This window comes from Drosophila rhopaloa, unplaced genomic scaffold, assembly GCF_018152115.1.
Source record: "Drosophila rhopaloa isolate 14029-0021.01 unplaced genomic scaffold, ASM1815211v1 contig_3, whole genome shotgun sequence".
In the NCBI taxonomy this organism is placed as follows: domain Eukaryota; kingdom Metazoa; phylum Arthropoda; class Insecta; order Diptera; family Drosophilidae; genus Drosophila; species Drosophila rhopaloa.
The window spans coordinates 3647978-3666632 of record NW_025335123.1 but is presented as its reverse complement, the minus strand read 5'-3'; the positions used below and the strand labels follow the sequence as shown (position 1 = coordinate 3666632).

The window sequence follows — 18655 nt, the reverse complement described above, 5'->3', positions numbered from 1 at the left end:
AATTAGTTAACGATTTTTCGGAAAAGCGCTTATAAAAAATCAATAAAGCTGTGGTAGTGAACATGTCGGTTTTCAAATTCCTTACTCGAGTTCAATAAAAAGAATAGATTAAGAAATTAAATTATAGATTACAAAATCAATCAAGGTAACGCAGTATGTCTAGGAGATTTGAAACCCTGGAAAAAGAATAAAAATAATAAAGCCTTTTGATGTTTTAGATTGATCAATACTTTGTAATTTGGCGATCTCCTGGCAGAATATCCATACTCCCGTAATCACTGGGCAGTAAACTATAGAATCTTAGCACAAAATAGTTAATTACACAATATGGTTATTACTTTTCTGAAAAAATATGGCAGCTTATTTTTTGGTAGTTTTGACACCCCACAAAAAATCGAAAAGTAATACTTTAATGGTTAAGGTTGTGCATTGTGACTTGGCGATCTCCTGTCTCTGAATTTTCAACTTCAAAAAATATCTAATTGGGTTTTAGGGTATTAGACACCTTAGAATAAAACTCGAAACGTATTTCCATGTTTCATGTTGAGCAATACCTGGTAACTTGGCGATCTTCCGGCAGAATATTCCATAGCCCCGTGACCACAGTGCGCAATCGTTTCGCATCTCGTAATGTTGCTGTTGTGTTGTTGCTGCTGCTGCCGTTGATGTTGCTGTTGCTGTTTGTGTTGCTGTTGCTGTTGCTGCTGTTATTATCGCACAGAGTTGTTGCTGGTGCCGCTGGCGTCGCCGTTTGGCGGCGATCTTCGTTTTGTCGGCGGCTTCACTTCAGTTCGAGTTCGCACTCGGCCACAGTCGGTCGTCGCGTTTGTGCCGCCTTGTATGAAAAGTGAAGAAACCACAATTTAATACCGAGAGTCGAGTCGAGTCGAGTCGAGTACAAATCCGAAAAGCCGTAGTCGTAGTCGTAGTCGCAGTCGTAGTCGTACCCGTAGTCATAAGCGTTGCGGCGCTAGACGATCGCGAGAATTGCTGCAGCTGAAATGTGTCGCACAAGATTGCTGCGTGTCGCGCTCAATTAAATACACATATTTTTTTGTATTTCCTCCTATTCTGTTTCAATTTTCCTTTTTTTTTTTTGCACCACATCGCTGTGTTATTTATATTTAATTGTTTAATAACAACAACAGCAGCACAGAAAAGTGCGAAAAGTGAAGTGGTAGTGGAGTTTGGCCGACGAGTGAGTGCGCGAGTGCATAAAATTGGAGCAGGTTCCAGGGTTCCAGAGCTCCAGAGTTTCGATTTGGGTGGCGTTGGCGTTGGCGTTCCCCTGGTAATAAATTGATCGAAAGTGATGACAGTAGCCCCATCCCATCCCATCCATATACATATACCACTTCCCCGTAATGCCCATCCTGCGGCAAGTTCAAGTTCAGCGACCACGCGGACTCCTCTTCGATCTCTCTTTATCACTCGCCCTTTTTTCACTCCGAAAAATACAGTGCTTACTCGGATCAGTGGACTAGCAACAGCCAGGGGGGCTTACTGTAATGATTGGCAAATGATACTATTACAACCATTTCTCGCAGCTTGCTGTAAACAGTATTTCATTTTTGACTTTTCATCAACGAGTATTCATAATTTGTTTATACTTACAAAAGATTAAATTGTCCCTTGATTAAGTATTTTTTGCAATAATTATTTTTTCTTTAAGTCCTGAATATACTCATTTAAAAAACACCAAATTCTTTTGACAATAACATAATCTTAAATGATGGAAAAATATACTTTAAACAAGCCAATAGCGTTTTTCGATCAATTAATTTATAAATCTTAAAGTCTAAGTAGGTTTATTGACAATGGAAATATAAGTGAACACTTTTTATGTGTGACAAATTTCGGTGTGGCAATTATCATAGATTGTGTTTGAAAATACCTGGCTTTTCTTTGAGTGTGTTTCGCTCTCGCCGAAAGTGCGTCGGGTTCTTTTCTCGTCCTCTTTATTTTGCCCACTCAGTACATTGCACCTTTTGGAGCGCATTTCCTTTAGTGTCGTCTTTCGCTTTCAATGCATTTTGACAGTGGATTGCTAATCGGCCAGGTATTCGCAGTCCACCTTATAGCACCGTCTTTATACATATATATATGTACAAATGTATACCCCACCAGCATTCGCATTTTTGCCGCCGTTGTCATATTCTCCCGTCGGGCACCGCCCTCCTGCTATCACGCACCTGATGATAAACGGCTGAAATTTTGATAATTTGTGTGGATTGCTGTGGAACCGCTCAAATGGCTAATCAGCCGCAGTTAACACTTTCCCTCTTTTTCCCCCCAGAATTTCAACCGCAGCAATTGGCTTTGTCCCGTGCCTTATCGCATGCGAAAACCGAAAGCCAACAACTTAAATCCAAGCCCGAAACCAAAACCAAATGCAAAACCAAAGCCACCGCAAAAACGCGGAATCGGGTCTAAATTACCTCACTGCGGTTTCCACAAGTGCACAGAGAGAACATTTTGTAGAGCTCTAAGTTTGATAAAATCATCTGGAACATACATAAGTGTGCATTATTTTAATTGACTCGAAAACATCTTAAAGCTATCTCCTAAATTTAATGGCTGAGTAATCAAGGGAATTAATGCAATGGTATTTAATTTAAACGTTTATGCCGCTTTAAAAGGCTAATTTATAATGCTAATCTATTTATCTGATTGCTTGGGTAGGAGCTAATTACAAAACTGTCTCCCTCTTTTTAAAGATGGGTTTTTTCAAAAGTATTACGATTTGCCTTAGAAATACAAATCTGGGACAATTAATACAGAAACTTACAAATATAATCTGTCAAATATAACTAAAATTAGTATTTAATTAGAGATATATATAAAAGTTGCACAATAAAAAATATAAAATACTTTCAGCTTTTTACTAACAACTATACACAATTATTCAAAGTTGTTATTTGTTAGAGTTCATTGACCTGGAAAAACAAACCGAAAGGTTGGACGGAATTTTCACTAGTTAAATGTGTATAAAGTTATTAAATTAATTAGCTGCACAGAATAAATCGTTGTAGAGTCATACATTTTTGCTGTAGTTATTAATGTTTGGAGTTTATTAAAATTCGCAAAAACCAAACCAGAAATATTATTAAATTCCAGTTAAATTATAATATAGTTAAGATTAAATAATTCTTCTTGAGTTGCACAACAATTAACTTTTATCATCATAATTCCTTACTGTATTAATTATATACACTGAATCATATTATTTTGAGTAAAATATGCCCAAGTTTGTTCACTGTGCGTGCATCACTGCTGATTGCTGATAAGTGGAGAATGTTTACTGTCATTACCTGTGTCCCCCTACCTGTCCCTCCCCCTACCCCTCCCCTCCCAGTTTCCACCGTGTTGATATGGAATTTCTCATGCAATTTGCGGTTGTCATAGCTATTAGCTTTAGATAGTCCACTGTGGCAGTCTTATCAATGGGTTGCCTTCTTGCTTTCGCCGTCCAGTTCAGGTAGAGTTACCCGACTTCGTATGTGTTTGCCGTCCCAGTTTGTCGATGGCAATCGCTAATGATCTTTGCCCTGCATGGGAACATCGCACATATACTTACTAATCCAGTCATATATCTTAGTTTTTTCGCTTATCTCGATGGTCATTTAAATAGATGTGTGTGTTAAGATCCCACCTCATAAGACCCCCTATGTGCACAGTTATTCTTGGGATAGAGATTATCCCTTCGGGCGCTTTCCAATAAATATCTTTATGCTTAACTCTAATAACTGATGTTCTGATTAAAGTTATTAAGGTGTTTGGAGCTCAGTTACCGAAACTTTATGGATTAAATGGTTTTCCCAACATCCATCAATTTTAATTTTAATATTTTCTAATAATGAGATCAATGCCAGTTTATAAATGACTTCCCTTTAAATATAGTTCATAATTAAGCAGAAGGCAAATAAATCCTTTTATAAAGGTGTTATTGCAGAATTGTCTACGGAAAATGTATGGATTTTTGTGTATTGTTCGAATTCACTCTATGAATTCCTAAAAATTAGTTAGTAATATTTTCCATCTTAACTGGATGTCTTGCAAGTGGTTTTAAAATAGTTTTATTTCGTTTTGTTTAGTATTTAGGCCATTTCCAAAATTGATAATCGCGGACTACCGATAATCATTTGAGGAGTGTTAAGTGATGTCACTGTAATAAAACCATCTCTATATTGGACATTATATACAGATGTCCCAAAGATTATTGCCTCTTCGAAAAGCCCTTAGCCACTGAGTGTGATCTCAGCTGAAATTCCCCACCGATCTGTGGCACCCACACACTAAATGCCGCTAGAAAGAAAAGTCAGCTTTGACTAATGCGCTGCATTGGCGATCAGTTTTGGCGATCAGTTTTAGCACCGATCCATGTATCCATGTATCTATGTATCCATGTGGGCGCAGCAGCCGAAAAATACTCGCAGTTGGCCAAGTCTCACTCTTGTTTTTGTTTCGGCTTTGTTTTGCTTTCGGCTGGCCTTTCCGCTAACCGCTGTGCCCAACTGTTCCAATAGAAAGCCAGTTAATGGCGATACGCTCCGGTTTCTTGGTCTTGGGTTCGAGGCCGGCTTTTCGGAGGAAGACGATAGGGAACGGGGATTGGGGATCGGGGATCGTAGATCGTGGATCGTGGATCGATCGGTTGATTGGCGGATCGTCAGCGTCTAAATATAGATTTCGACCATATTTGCTGGCAAATATTGGCCATGAGTGTGCGTCGGCCGAACCTGCCTCAATTCAAGTGCCATGATATCTGTACATATATACATATATATACACATATATATCTGCGGCTGCACGTGTTTTTGTGGCAGACGGCAGATCGGGCAACATGTCACCCCACGCGACATGCAACATGCCACATTGCTTCATCTCCAAACTCCAACTCCAACTCCGAACTCCATCTCGGTTTTCCCTCTCTTTTCGCGCGTCAGCATTCCCAGCGATCTGATGTCGACGACTACCGAGCTCGAGCTCCCTTAATAAGTCTTAATCTATATGTCAATATTTTCTTGTTTAGTTCCCAAACACACACGGCCGCTGGATGCGTACATATCTGCATCGCGTAGAATATACGATATATCTATATTTGCTGTTGTTTCGTGTATCTTTTTGGCCAGCCAATTCTCGCCCGGATCCACCTCTTCCTGGTTGTGCCATGTCTTTCGGTCGGCATGGGCATGGGCATGGGCATCGGCTTCGGCATCGGCATCTCGCATTCAGACAATGCCCGCGTATTCATAAACAAGGCCGGTCCGCCTGCCGCATGCCGCATGCCGCCTACTGTCCCTCATCTAGTTCGCCTCCTCCGTTGCGACTCGGGACTTCAGCAAGTTGGTGCCACTTCTCTCGGTTGCCATGCGCTGCAAACAAAATGTTTTCTCCATACCCATACTTATACCCAGTGATCCGAAGGCGAGTGATATATCGCCCTCTTCGGAGTGAAGGATCTTGGGAGGAAAAAAAACAATAAAACATTTGCTAATATCAGTTCAAATCTGGTCTGAAATAGTTTATCAAATCATGGAAGTTTTATAATAATACGATATCTATTTAATTAAACTATAATTAAAATAAATAAATAAATATTGGTCCAATTTTTTTTTCTCATGATTAATCAGTCTCATTAATAGAATCTCATCCCAATTAATCTTTTTACCACATAAAAATTAGTATCAAAATCTAAGGCCGCATTGCTTATCTTGAAAATTATTAAGCCTAAATACACCATGCAAACTAAAAAGACAAGAGATAAAATTCCAAAAAAGATAAAAATCTCATTTACTATTATTATTTGGGATTAAAATAAATTGAAATTCTAATATAATAAGTATTATTTCAGATCTATTAAAAAATTCAAAAACAGATTATTTTTAATTTTTACATAAAATAATTTCTTTAAAAGTTGTTTAAATAAAAAAAAAGTAACAATTTTTTTTATATAAAGAAAATATATGTAGCTCAATTGTTACTTTATGATTTTAATAACAACTATTTGCTAACCCTGTAGAAATATTATAAATCTGACAAATTTAAATTAAATTTTTTTTAATTTCGTAATTTGTATAAGGCAGTGAGTGGAGGGTATCTTGAAGTCGGGACACTCTACCATTGCGTGCCTTCTTGTCTTTTGGTGCGTTCTGTTTGCCCACGGCTGCTGATATGGTTGGCTGTCCTGGTTGCGTCTGTTGTCCGTGCAAACTGTCGTCATTGTATTGTGTCTCCTTCACTTGGATTGTTTGTTTGCTGGTTTGTTGGCTAGTTTGCTGGCGAGCAGTTCTTCTGCGTCTCGTGGAAAGTAAAAGCCGGAGTATTCTTTGTCTGGCCTGAGAAAGATATCGGTAAGCGATGGTATCCATCCATCAGATATGTATAGGTATATATGTTCGAAGCCCGAACTTATCTGGAGCTGGTCTAACCACTCGCTAACTGACCTTGGTCAACGCGATCTGAATTGCCCGTATCTACAGATACGCATATACTTAGTGCCAGATAGACGACTGCATATTGCATATTGCATATCGCATGTCGATTGCAGTGACGCCAATGCAATTGTGCAGATTAATTAAAGGGACACTTGTTGTTCGCTGATTGGAACCATTGAATGGCTGACCCACATGCATTTCAATTGGCAAGTGCCACTCTCAAAATACACAGTCAGAATAAGCACGAAATTCTTTGTAAATTGTCGCTACAGACTCCTCAATTTGAGAAGACAAATTAGTTCAATAAAGTCAAAATAACTTTAGTCATGAAACTGTGAAATTAATGCACTTGGTATTTTTTTTAAAGAATATAACAAAATGGTAAAAATCTTTCTTAAAATGTTTCCTTAAATAATATATATGGACAAGCCTAATCTTTTGGGTCTTTATTAAAACATTTTAAGACAATTTTATAGTTAATTTAAATTTTTGTTGTAGCCTTTTTAAATTGATTGGACTAAATTAAGATGAATGGGCGAATGTAATGTTTAAATCCACTTTGGGACACTTGAGAGAAGAACTTTAGAAATTGACCTAATATAGTGTTGAAATCAACTCAAGTACCAATTATGGTTACATTTTTTCTCTGTGCAGCCGTATTTACACCAGAAATCAATTGAGTGGCAGCCAAATGCGATCGATTTTGCCTTGGCGACGAAATCACCTTCGGCCCAATTGAGATTGAAAGGCCATCCAGCCCATCATCGTCGACACCATTAAGGCAATCATCGGAGAGCAAAGTTTGTGGCTCTGATTCTGATTCTGGTTCTGGTTCTGTGACTAAGTGAAGCAATGGGCTTATCATTCAATTTACACAGTTGAGCGGTTGAGGTTTATCGGGGAAGTAACCGGCACAAAGGCCAGAACGGCCGAGCGATAAAGACTCTTCCGAGATGATTAGACTTAGACCCATCATGCCCGCCGAAATCTCGCGGTCGAGTCTCTCGTTTATCTCGTCTATATATCACACAATTCATTTCAATTTCACGCTGCTATTTAACCTTAACACAAATTCAATAAATAACCGAGGCGAAACCGAAATATTCATAAGAGCGAAATTGATAAACCCAAGAGATCGATCCCATCGACAGCCTCGTTAGCTTTAGCTGTCCGCCATGTCTCGTCGTATTGATATTGTTATTGATATTTCATGCCTCAAATATTTCTTTGCCATCCCCATCCCCCAGTTATTTCATGGGTTCGATGTTTGTCTGTCGTCTCTTGTATCAGATTCGGTTAATGAGCTCCTAAAAAGTATGGTAAACAAAACATCTGAAAACAAACCAAAGACCTGTTTAGATCTGCAGAAAATAGACATAATATTATTGATACTGCGACAGTTAAATGTAATCTTGAAATGGCTTCTTAGGTTTGAAATACATTTGATATGGGAAAATCAGTAAATGAAGATGCAAAACCAATGCAACTTTTTCACTTTAAATATACTTTGGAGATTGTATCTGTATCTGATTATGTTTATATCTTATCTTTTGTATTAAATTATACATTTTTTGTATATTAAAGATAAAGAATAGGATTCCATCAATTCCTATACGAATGTATGGAAAAAAGGTAACAAAAAATTAAAATTAACAAGAAAGGAAAGCTAACTTCGGGCGGAGCCGAAGTTGAAATACCCTTGCAGAATATTCTGCAAATTATATTCTCCAAAATTATTCATATGATGCATTTTTAATACTCATAAAAACCCACCTTCCTAACTTTAACAAGAGAAACGCTATAGTCGGGTGCCCCGACTATCAGATACCCGTTACTCAGGTAAAGGGAGTGCAGGAGATGGAGATAGAAACTTTGATCACGCATAACTTTTTAACGAATGGTCCGATTTGAAAAATTTCTTCTACATTTCGAAAGGTATTGATAAACACAATAAAACTGCATTTTACTTTTCCGAAATATTTAAATTTTTAAAATCGTATATATGCGATTGTGGGCGTTAAAGGGGCGTGGCACCTTTTTGAAACAAACTTGCGCTGCGTAGGAACTCCTAGAATCTGCATGCAAAATGCCAATCTTCTAGCTTTTATAGTTTCCGAGATCTCAGCGTTCATACGGACAGACAGACGGACAGACAGACGGACAGACGGACAGACGGACAGACAGACGGACAGACGGACATGGCTATATCGACTCGGCTAGTGACCCTGATCAAGAATATATATACTTTATAGGGTCGGAAACGCTTCCTTCTAGCTGTTACATACTTTTGCACGAATACAATATACCCTTTTACTCTACGAGTAACGGGTATAAAAACACCAAAGTTATTTCATTTCCGATCAATCAGTTATATGGCAGCTATAGGATATAGTCGGCCGATCCTTATGAAATTTAATATGTCGAATTGATTGGGCAAAAATAAAACCCATAGAAAATCCCAACTTCCTAACTTTACAAACACCAAAGTTATGGCATTTCCGATCAATCAGTTATATGGAAGCTATAAGATATAGTCGGCCGATCCTTATGAAATTTGGTAGGTCGGATTGATTGGCCAAATATAAAACCCATAGAAAATTCCAACTTCCTAACTTTACAAACACCAAAGTTATGGCATTTCCGATCAATCAGTTATATAGCAGCTATAGGATATAGTCGGCCGATCCTTATGAAATTTGGTACGTCGGATTGATTGGCCAAATATAGAACCCACAGAAAGTCCCAACTTCCTAACTTAACAAACAGCAGAGTTATGGCATTTCCGATCAATCAGTTATATGGCAGCTATAGGATATAGTCGGCCGATCCCGGCCGTTCCGACTTATATACTGCGTGCAAAGGAAAGAAGGGTGTGTCAAAGTTTCAACTCGATAGCTTTAAAACTGAGAGACTAGTTTGCGTAGAAACAGACAGACGGACAGACGGACAGACGGACAGACGGACAGACGGACAGACGGACATGGCTATATCAACTCAGGAGGTGATCCTGATCAAGAATATATAACTTTATAGGGTCGGAGATGTCTCCTTCACTGCGTTGCACACTTTTGACCAAAATTATAATACCCTCTGCAAGGGTATAAAAATTGAAATATATATTTAAAAGTCAAAGAGTTGCAATTGGGCATTTAAACATAATGATCAAAATCTTAATTTTTCCAACGTAGAAGTCAATTTTCTCAAACACTGACATGCAGGAACTTAAGATATATACATACAAAATAACAAAATTAAAATAATAGTAAACTTATGTTTCACATTGAATTATTTTATTTAATAAAAAGTTTGAAGTATCGGAATTGCATGTATAATATTTAAAATTAAATTTTCCCATGCACACATATACAGTGTAAATAATATTAGAATCATTTGATAAGAAGATCAAAGTGGTTCTGTGAGCCCATCGAAATATAACTTGCTTATGAAGCCAATGCTTCCACAGAAACAATGTGTCACATATTCACTCCGTAAAGTTATATTTCATTTTTCGCCAGAAGCAAATCCATAGTTTATATAGCGGCCATCCAACTCCGCTGAATTGTGAGCAATTCCATTGCGAGTGCGACATTACCCCATCGATATATCTGATCGGCAATTTATGCAGCTAAAAGGGGCGGTAAGGGGCTAAATAAATAACAGCTTCAAGACAAAACGCTCATTTTGTATGCATTTAAAGCTATTGTAATGAGCTGCGTACCGCTCATTTTGAGGATCGTGAGGAGGGACGAGGGGCAGGTGGAGTGGTGGATCGTTGACTTGTATTTTTTTCACGCTTCTCGTTTGATTGCCAGCGATTTCGCTTTTGGGGCTTTGAGAAATGTCGCACAGGCCGCACCGAATGCATTTCAGATGGAGTCAAAACTTCTGGCCATTGCCGTTGATATTCGTCAGATATGCGAGTATATACGCGCGTATCTTGTTTCTGGTATCTGAGCTGGGAAAAATAAAAAACATTTCATTTGCAATTCAACTTCCGTCAACTGGCCGAGGAATTTTGTGGCTTTGAGCCAGTTCAGCTCAGCACATAAAAAAGCCAACAGCGAATCGAAATTTATCTGCGAGAGGGACAGCCGAAATGAAATGAAATGAAATGGTTATGTAAATGCAGAAATTGAAATGAAAATGTAATTAATGAGCATAAAATGCGGAAAATTGTGGAAAAATACGTGAAACGAGTTTTTCATTTTATTTCGTTTTCAGTAGTTTTTTTTTTTTGTTTTATACGCTGTTTGTCTTTTTTTTTCAATTTTCAACATCAACATCTACATCGCCATTATCCATTATCACCATCGCAATCCACATGAAATGCGTGGCGGGGTTAGGGCATTGGGGTTTCGGGTTCGGATTCGGGTTCGGGTTCGGGTTTGGGTTTTTGAGTACGGGTACGGACATTGTCAAACAAACTTCGGGGCAAATGTTTGCACAGGGGCAGAGCAATCGCTCGGGTTTTAATTAAAAACGTATGAATGTACGAGTATCTTGCAGATACATTCACTTTTAGACAGTCGCGCGTAGTGTCTTTTTTCATATTTTTAATACTCCATTTGGCAGTAGATGTCTGGGGTCGTTTCTTTGTTTGTGCCTTCATGGTGGAAAGTTTTGTCAGCTATCTGAGCCAAAGTGTACTTAAGGATGTCCCTGAAAGTATCTAGTAACTGTCCGTCTTTAATTGTTAATTTTGTATATTTTATAGACCCAGTTAAAAGTCAGTGCCAGAAGATTTATTTAAAATTCATTTGTTTTCTTTTTTTTTTTAAATTATAAATCAAAAGAAATATAATACATACACAAAGCTTATCTCAAAAACGGTGTTGTTTTTAATTAACTAAAATTTAATAAAAAAAAATTTACTAACATTTAAAAAAATATTTAGCCTTAGTATGAATTTAATAATTATTTCCCTTCTGATTATGTCTATTTGAAAGTTTATTATTTATTAATTTTTCAATTAAACTGTTTAATGTTAGTATAAATCAAGTAAATTAAACAATAAAAAGTAAGATTCATTATTCAATTAAAATGTTTAATGCTAGTCTAAATCAAGTAAATTAAACAATGAAAAGTAAGAAGATATCTATTTGAAAACATATTTATTGGCAGAACTGCAGAAATGACTATTATTTTAGGGCAACTTTACAGAAAATTATAAAAATCTGACCAATTCAAGATGGTTAGCTCTACATGTTATTTAAAAAGCCATTTAAGCAATGTAACATAACCTGTAACAAAATTTTGATTGAAGAGTTTCTCTTATTGGACCACAACGTTCTTTCATGTTTTAAGTTTACATGGTTGCGGCAAACATTTCCAGTTTGTAAAAAAGATACACAAGACATGCCCTATTTATTTTAATTTCCCCAATTTTTTTTTATTACTTTTTTCGCTTAATAAGCTTGTGTTGAACTTATTTCGGCGATTTCTTGTGAAATTTCGAGGCATATGTGTCTGTGAAAATTTCAATGCCAATCATGTACGGATTGTACACCTTCTTACCAATCCTTTTTTATGTTCAACATCATTTATGATTATTTTTATTTCTCTCATTTTTGAATCTGAATTCAATGCGATCCATCCCATCGACTGGAACGCCTTCATTCAGATCCCACTTTCCGAGCAGCCACTAAAAAGCATAACTCTTTCTAAATTCTCTGCCCACAGGAAAAGAGCACGTACGATTCCCAGTTCCATTCCCGCGGATTGGATGCGGGGTCCACCACCTGTCGTTAATTAAATGTCAACAGAATTGAAAGGAGGGGCAAAGGAAGATTCAGACGAGTCTGAGGAGCCAAATGAATTCGAATCGGAACTGCGACCTTAAGTCCAGTAATAAGCAAACGAAATTGTGCAAAATGTTTGCCCGACTGTCGAATAAATCATAAGAAACCGGGCAGAAGAAACAATAAAACTGAAGATAAACTGGATAAGCGAAACAAATCGGCACAAGGAAAAAAAAAAGGAAAATGGTTAATGCGGTGATGGATGCCATAGCGGTAAGTGAAGGGGGTTGTTAAATCGGATTGATCACTGGGAGCTTATTTAATTTAATTTGCAATATTATACAGAATAATTTGCGATTCTCTGTTTCGTTTTTATGATGCCTAAATTGAAACCGTCGACTGACTTCATCGCATCTCCACTCCCCGCACACAATTCCCCGCCAGCCAATTGAAGTTTTGTTTGTACTTCAAACAAGACACTCTGCGGTTGAGTTTCGTTTTATTTCCTTTTTTGTTTTTTTCTTTTTTTTCTTTTTTTTTTCTTTTTTTTTCTTTTTTTTTTTTTGCTTGCTTTGCCCACATTTTCAATTTGAATTTGTTGGATGTGGCAATTGCTCAATTGGCTGGCTTGTCTATGTCTTTGTCTCAGTCTTTATCTGTGTGTTTGTGTGAGAGTGTGGCATATTACATGCTAATCCATATGTTTAAGTTGATTTCTCGTTTCGTTTTATCTGTTTGCAAATTGAGGAGTGCAACGGGGCGTATACGCGATGCGGATTACAAAAAGAAAACCAAAAAGAAATAGGGAAACAAATCCGGGTGCTAATGCCAGATCTGCAGTTACAGCCTTTAAAATCTTTGCTTTGAAATGAAGGTGATTTTAAAGGCTTTATCATAATAAAATCTTGAATGTGATAGATTTTATAAATGCTTAAGAATTATGAACTTTTAAAACTGTTCCCGTAAAATAAAGTAAACATTTCGAATGGTTTTTGATTATAACAAGAAAGGAAAGCTAACTTCGGGCGGAGCCGAAGTTGATATACCCTTGCAGAATATTCTATAAATTATATTCTCCAAAATTATTCATATGATGCATTCTTAATACTTAAAAAAAGTCCCAACTTCCTTACTTTAAAAACAACAAAGTTATGTCATTTCCAATCGTTCAGTTATATGGCAGCTATAAGATATAGTCGGCCGATCCTTATGAAATTTGGTAGGTCGGATTGATTAACCAAATATAAAATCCATAGAAGATCCCAGCCTCCTAACTTTACAAACACCAATGTTATGGCATTTCCGATCAATCAGTTATATGGCAGTTATAGGATATAGTCGTCCGATCCTTATGAAATTTGGGAGGTCGGATTTATTAGCCAAAAATAAAACCCATAGAAAATCCCAACTTCCTAACTTTAAAAAACACCAAAGATATGGCATTTCCGATCGTTCAGTTATATGGCAGCTATATGATATAGTGGCCCGATCCGGCTCGTTCCGACTTATATACTACCTGCAATAGAAAGACAACTTTTGGGAAAGTTTCAAGCAGATAGCTTTAAAACTGAGGGACTAGTTTGCGTAGAAACGGACGGACAGACGGACGGACAGACGGACATGGCTAGATCGACTCTCCTGGTGATGCTGATCAAGAATATATATACTTTATAGGGTCGGAAATGTCTCCTTCACTGCGTTGCAAACTTTTGACTGAAATTATAATACCCTCTGCAAGGGTATAAATATAAAATATATATTTTGTTATATTTATTTATAAACATTGTCATTAATACAAGAAAAACAGATAAGGATTGTAATGATGCATACTAATCGTATTTACTTAATACATTTTGAGATCATGGAAATATAAATGCAAAGATATTACATAAATTTGGTAAATTCGATATACATGTATATGAGGGTTTCAAAACACACCTTATGTGGCACTTTCGCAGACAACTCCATTTGCAGTTCCTTTGCAGCGATGGTCGATTGGTTCACATCAACAATTCATTCCTCGATTTGCATACAACTCGCCAACTTCTGCTGGCTTTCAGGCCACAACAAAAAGCCTCAGAAAAATAACAAAAGTCCGAAAACCATAGAAATATTTATAAATACCAAAATACAAAACAAAAAAAAAGGAGAAGAAAAAATGACGGCAAGAAACAGAAGTGGAGATCAAATTAGCACAGAGCGTGGGAGCCGGTTTGCTTTGGGTTGACGTTGAATTTGCTGCTTTTTTGGCACTCGGGACATGGTTAACGTTAACCATGTTGCACATGGGGCACCGCAGACATGAGCGGGCGGTTTCGAGGGGGCGGTGAGGCGTCAGGGGGGTTTGGGGGGTTGGGCGGATCGACGGGAGACCGCCGAAAACCCGTTATTATTGCATTAGCCGAGACAGTGGCGCGTAATTATTGGAGATCGACGACGGCCTCGCCGCAGACCGCCGGAAGTTAAGACCAGTTGGACAGGTACGCAGCACCCAACTTCGCCTCCGATCCCAGCCAGCCATCAACCCTCAATCCCCCACCCGAATCCCCAACTCCAGTTCCCAAGCCCAGCCCAACCCACTGTTTGTGCCACGAAAATTCCTCACGGACCCAGTTCCGAAGGCTAAGTCCAAGTGCCACCGATACTTGCACTTGGAAAAACAGGAACAGCCATTTACTTACCACCAGAACTATTAAAATTCGGACCGATGGTTTTCTTAACATCCAAGATGCATTTAACTTATTCGGCAGATGTAGAATGTAATAAGACACGCAAAAGGACTTAAAACTTCTATTCCATTCAAAGTTTAAAATAAAGTTTTAATCTCCTTGCAGTCATTCTGAAAATTAAACCAAGAAAAGAAAATCATTTTTCTGGCCAAAACCAAAAAAAAAACCACTCCAGTTTAGGTTTTTTGATCAATGCCTTAAGAAATATTGTTCAAATGTTGGAATGTCCTACATCGTTGAATTCGTTATAAAATGTTCAATCAAGTGGCATTCACAGCTAAAAGATTTTATTTTTTTAAAAAAATCATGATGTTTATTAAAATTATTTTGTCCAAAATCCGAAAAAAAATGTGCTTTATTTTTCGGTTTTTTGGTTAAAACCCTGGGAAATAATGGTCGCATGTTGGAATATTATACCTCATTGAATTCGTTATAAAATGTCCAATCAAATGAAATTCGCAGCTCAAATATTTTATTTTTTTGACAATTTTAGCAAAAAACAAGAAAGGAAAGCTAACTTCGGGCGGAGCCGAAGTTTATATACCCTTGCAGAATACTCTGTAAATTATATTCTCCAAAATTATTGATATGATGCATTCTTAATACTCATAAAAAATCCCAACTTCCTAACTTTAAAAACACCAAAGTTATGGCATTTCCAATCGTTCAGTTATATGACAGCTATAGGATATAGTCGGCCGATCCTTATGAAATATGGTAGATCGGATTGATTGGCCAAATATAAAACCCATAGGAAATCCCAGCTTCCTAACTTTACAAACACCAAAGTTATGGCATTTCCGATCGTTCAGTTATATGGCAGCTATAGGATATAGTCGGCCGATCCTTATGAAATTTGGTAGGTCGGATTGATTGGCCAAATATAAAACCCATAGTAAATCCCAGCTTCCTAACTTTACAAACACCAAAGTTATGGCATTTCCGATTAATCAGTTATATGGCAGCTATAGGATATAGTCGGCCGATCCTTATGAAATTTGGTACGTCGTATTGATTGGCCAAATGTAAAACCCATAGAAAGTCCCAACTTCCTAACTTAACAAACAGCAGAGTTATGGCATTTCCGATCAATCAGTTATATGGCAGCTATAGGATATAGTCGGCCGATCCCGGCCGTTCCGACTTATATACTGCGTGCAAAGGAAAGAAGGGTGTGTGCAAAGTTTGAATTCGATATCTTTAAAACTGAGAGACTAGTTCGCGTAGAAACAGACAGACGGACAGACAGACGGACAGACGGACATGGCTATATCAACTCAGGAGGTGATCCTGATCAAGAATATATATACTTTATAGGGTCGGAGATGTCTCCTTCACTGCGTTGCACACTTTTGACCAAAATTATAATACCCTCTGCAAGGGTATAAAAAATGTCTTCTGACAAATGCGAAAAACGGTACGAACAATTATTTTCCCAAATGAACTCGGAATTGATAGTTTAGGTCCCGAGCTACACAAATCAGTAACTCTTTTGGCTGTACGTCGTATTTTGGCTTATACATTTATTTAAACATTTAAATTCGACCAAATTATATTATATTCTGCAAGGGTATTAAAATATAACGCTTAAAAAAACTATTCTTCATTTTAACAAAGAATTTATATAAACCACTTAGCAAATACGTGGACAAATTGATTGCCAAATCTTTCTTATTTGCGATCGTAGAAGATCATGATTATTTGAAAAGAATAGTGAACTCAATGCCTGATTTCGATAGCCGTTAAGTTGTTGCTTCATAAAATATATAAAAGATTGTCTCAACCCAGAAAATTCACAAATATGCATGTTGGTTGAAGAACTAAATCGATTAAATCAATACATACGACGAATTATTTTTAAAACCAATCGTTGGATGTTTTAATAATTTTGTAAAGTGCAGTTCAGGTTCTGCACAACGTGTCGCCGGAAAACGCTTACTCAATTAATCGTGCATAAAAAACTAAAGAGGAAGTATATTTTACTACTAATTATCAAACAAAAAAAATTGTTGTATCAGGTTGCCTAGTTTGCACCGTTCTAAATGAGAACATTATAGAAATGGTTGTATTTGGCAATAAATATTTAAAGCTATAATTTCGCAACTTTACACTTAGAGAGTTTACATAAAGGAAAAGTAATTTGTCCATTAAAAAAGAAGTTCTTTTTTACACATATGTAGGTCTGGTTTTTAGGCCAGAAGTTTTTGTCTTAGCTAAATCGTAATCGCTTCCTTCCACCTGGTACCACTATTTTAACATCGGGGGAAGTCTTTTGGGATTGGAATTACTTTACCAAATTCCTAAAGCGAGCATTTAAGACATTCTCATTTAATGGATAGCTTGAGAAACATGTTAAACTGTTGGTCAATTGTATAGACTTTGATTGCGGGATTTATTATGTTGTATTTTGATTAGGGGGCTTGTCGAACTCGTTGTTAACCCCAAACATTTGCCGTTTCATTGCAGCTGCTCAGCTCGCTGGCCAGCGACTTGGACATAATGCTAAACGATCTCCGATCGACGCCGAGTCATGCTGCAACATCGTCGACGACAACGGGCACTGCAACAGCAATGGCAACGAGCCAGCAGCAACATCATCTCCATAATCAGCAGCCAATGCAATCACATCATTGGCAGGGCATTAACAACAATAAGAATAATAACAACAACATCAGTAAGAGTAACCATAACAATAACAATAATAATTTGCCACACCCACCTTGCCTGATCGACATCAAACTGAAGTCAATCCGATCGGCGGCAACAACAGTGACCACCACTGCGACGACGACAACAGCGTGCAATCAGTTGCAACAACGACGACGTGTGGCCCCCAAGCCACTGCCACGCCCCCGCGACGCAGCCGCCCCTCGGCGCAGAAGGCGGAGGAGGAGGAGGACGGGGATACGGATGCCAGCGACCTGGCCAACATGACCTCTCCGCTGAGCGCCAGTGCAGCGGCCACTCGGATCGCCGGCCTCTCGCCGGAAGTGAAAAAGGTGCAGAGGCTGCCGCTGTGGAACGCTCGAAACGGAAATTTAAATGGAAACGGAATGGGAATTGGAATTGGAAGTAGCGGTAACGGAAGCACCACCCACTGCCACCCAGTGCAGCGACGTCTGCCGGTCCAAGGTCATCAGCAGCGAATTATGACCCATCGATTTAACCTTCACCGACATCAGCATGGGTGAGTCACATTTAGATAATTTATTTTCACTATTTAAATATTTTTAACATTTTTCGTATCTTTTTGAAGTCTTAGTTAATAATATTAAAAGGATGCATATCCTTTAATTTAATTTAACACATTTATCTACATTCGGTTTCCCTTTTCACTTTGTATATCAATCCAAAAAAAAAAAAGAGAACATTAAGCTCAATTGCTATTTCGGACACATTTTTTTCCCTATATCTTGTTAGAGTTTGTCTGACGGAAAACCTTTAATTAGATATCCCAATTTTAATCAGAATGTTTCTTGTAAAATTTGTTCGTCGGAAAAACGAAACAAAGAAAAAGTTTTGGCAGCAATTTGTCGTTTAAGAAAATAACATCAATTTATGTTTCCAACCAATTTCACTTTAAGTTAAATTTCTCTGACAAAATTTCATATTATAACCTAAATGAGTAAATCTTCATCTGAAGGCTTCAATGTCTTACTATTATTTTAAATGTATGGATACACCTGAAATATTATGCAAGAACTAAAAAGAATTATTAAAAAAACCACTCTTCTCACCAAGAATTGCTCAA

The 18655-nt window shown here is 37.6% G+C and overlaps 1 protein-coding gene across 1 annotated transcript; it reads left to right on the top strand.

Annotated features, from left to right (window-relative positions):
• Window positions 1-804: 804 nt before the first annotated feature.
• On the top strand, window positions 805-17838 carry LOC123038011 (protein sprint-like). Its single transcript, XM_044461462.1, has 3 exons — window positions 805-1291; window positions 12117-12448; window positions 17371-17838. The coding sequence occupies exons 2-3, from the start codon at window positions 12419-12421 to the stop codon at window positions 17836-17838; spliced, it is 498 nt and encodes a 165-aa protein (XP_044317397.1). The 5' UTR covers window positions 805-1291; window positions 12117-12418.
• The last annotated feature ends 817 nt before the right edge of the window (window positions 17839-18655 follow it).

Bases quoted from the DNA above. Each gene is read 5' to 3' on its own strand.
- LOC123038011 (XM_044461462.1), top strand. From the start codon at position 12,419: ATGGTTAATGCGGTGATGGATGCCATAGCG. The intron at 12,449-17,370 runs GTAAGTGAAGGG...GTTTCATTGCAG, and splicing joins CGGTGATGGATGCCATAGCG to CTGCTCAGCTCGCTGGCCAG.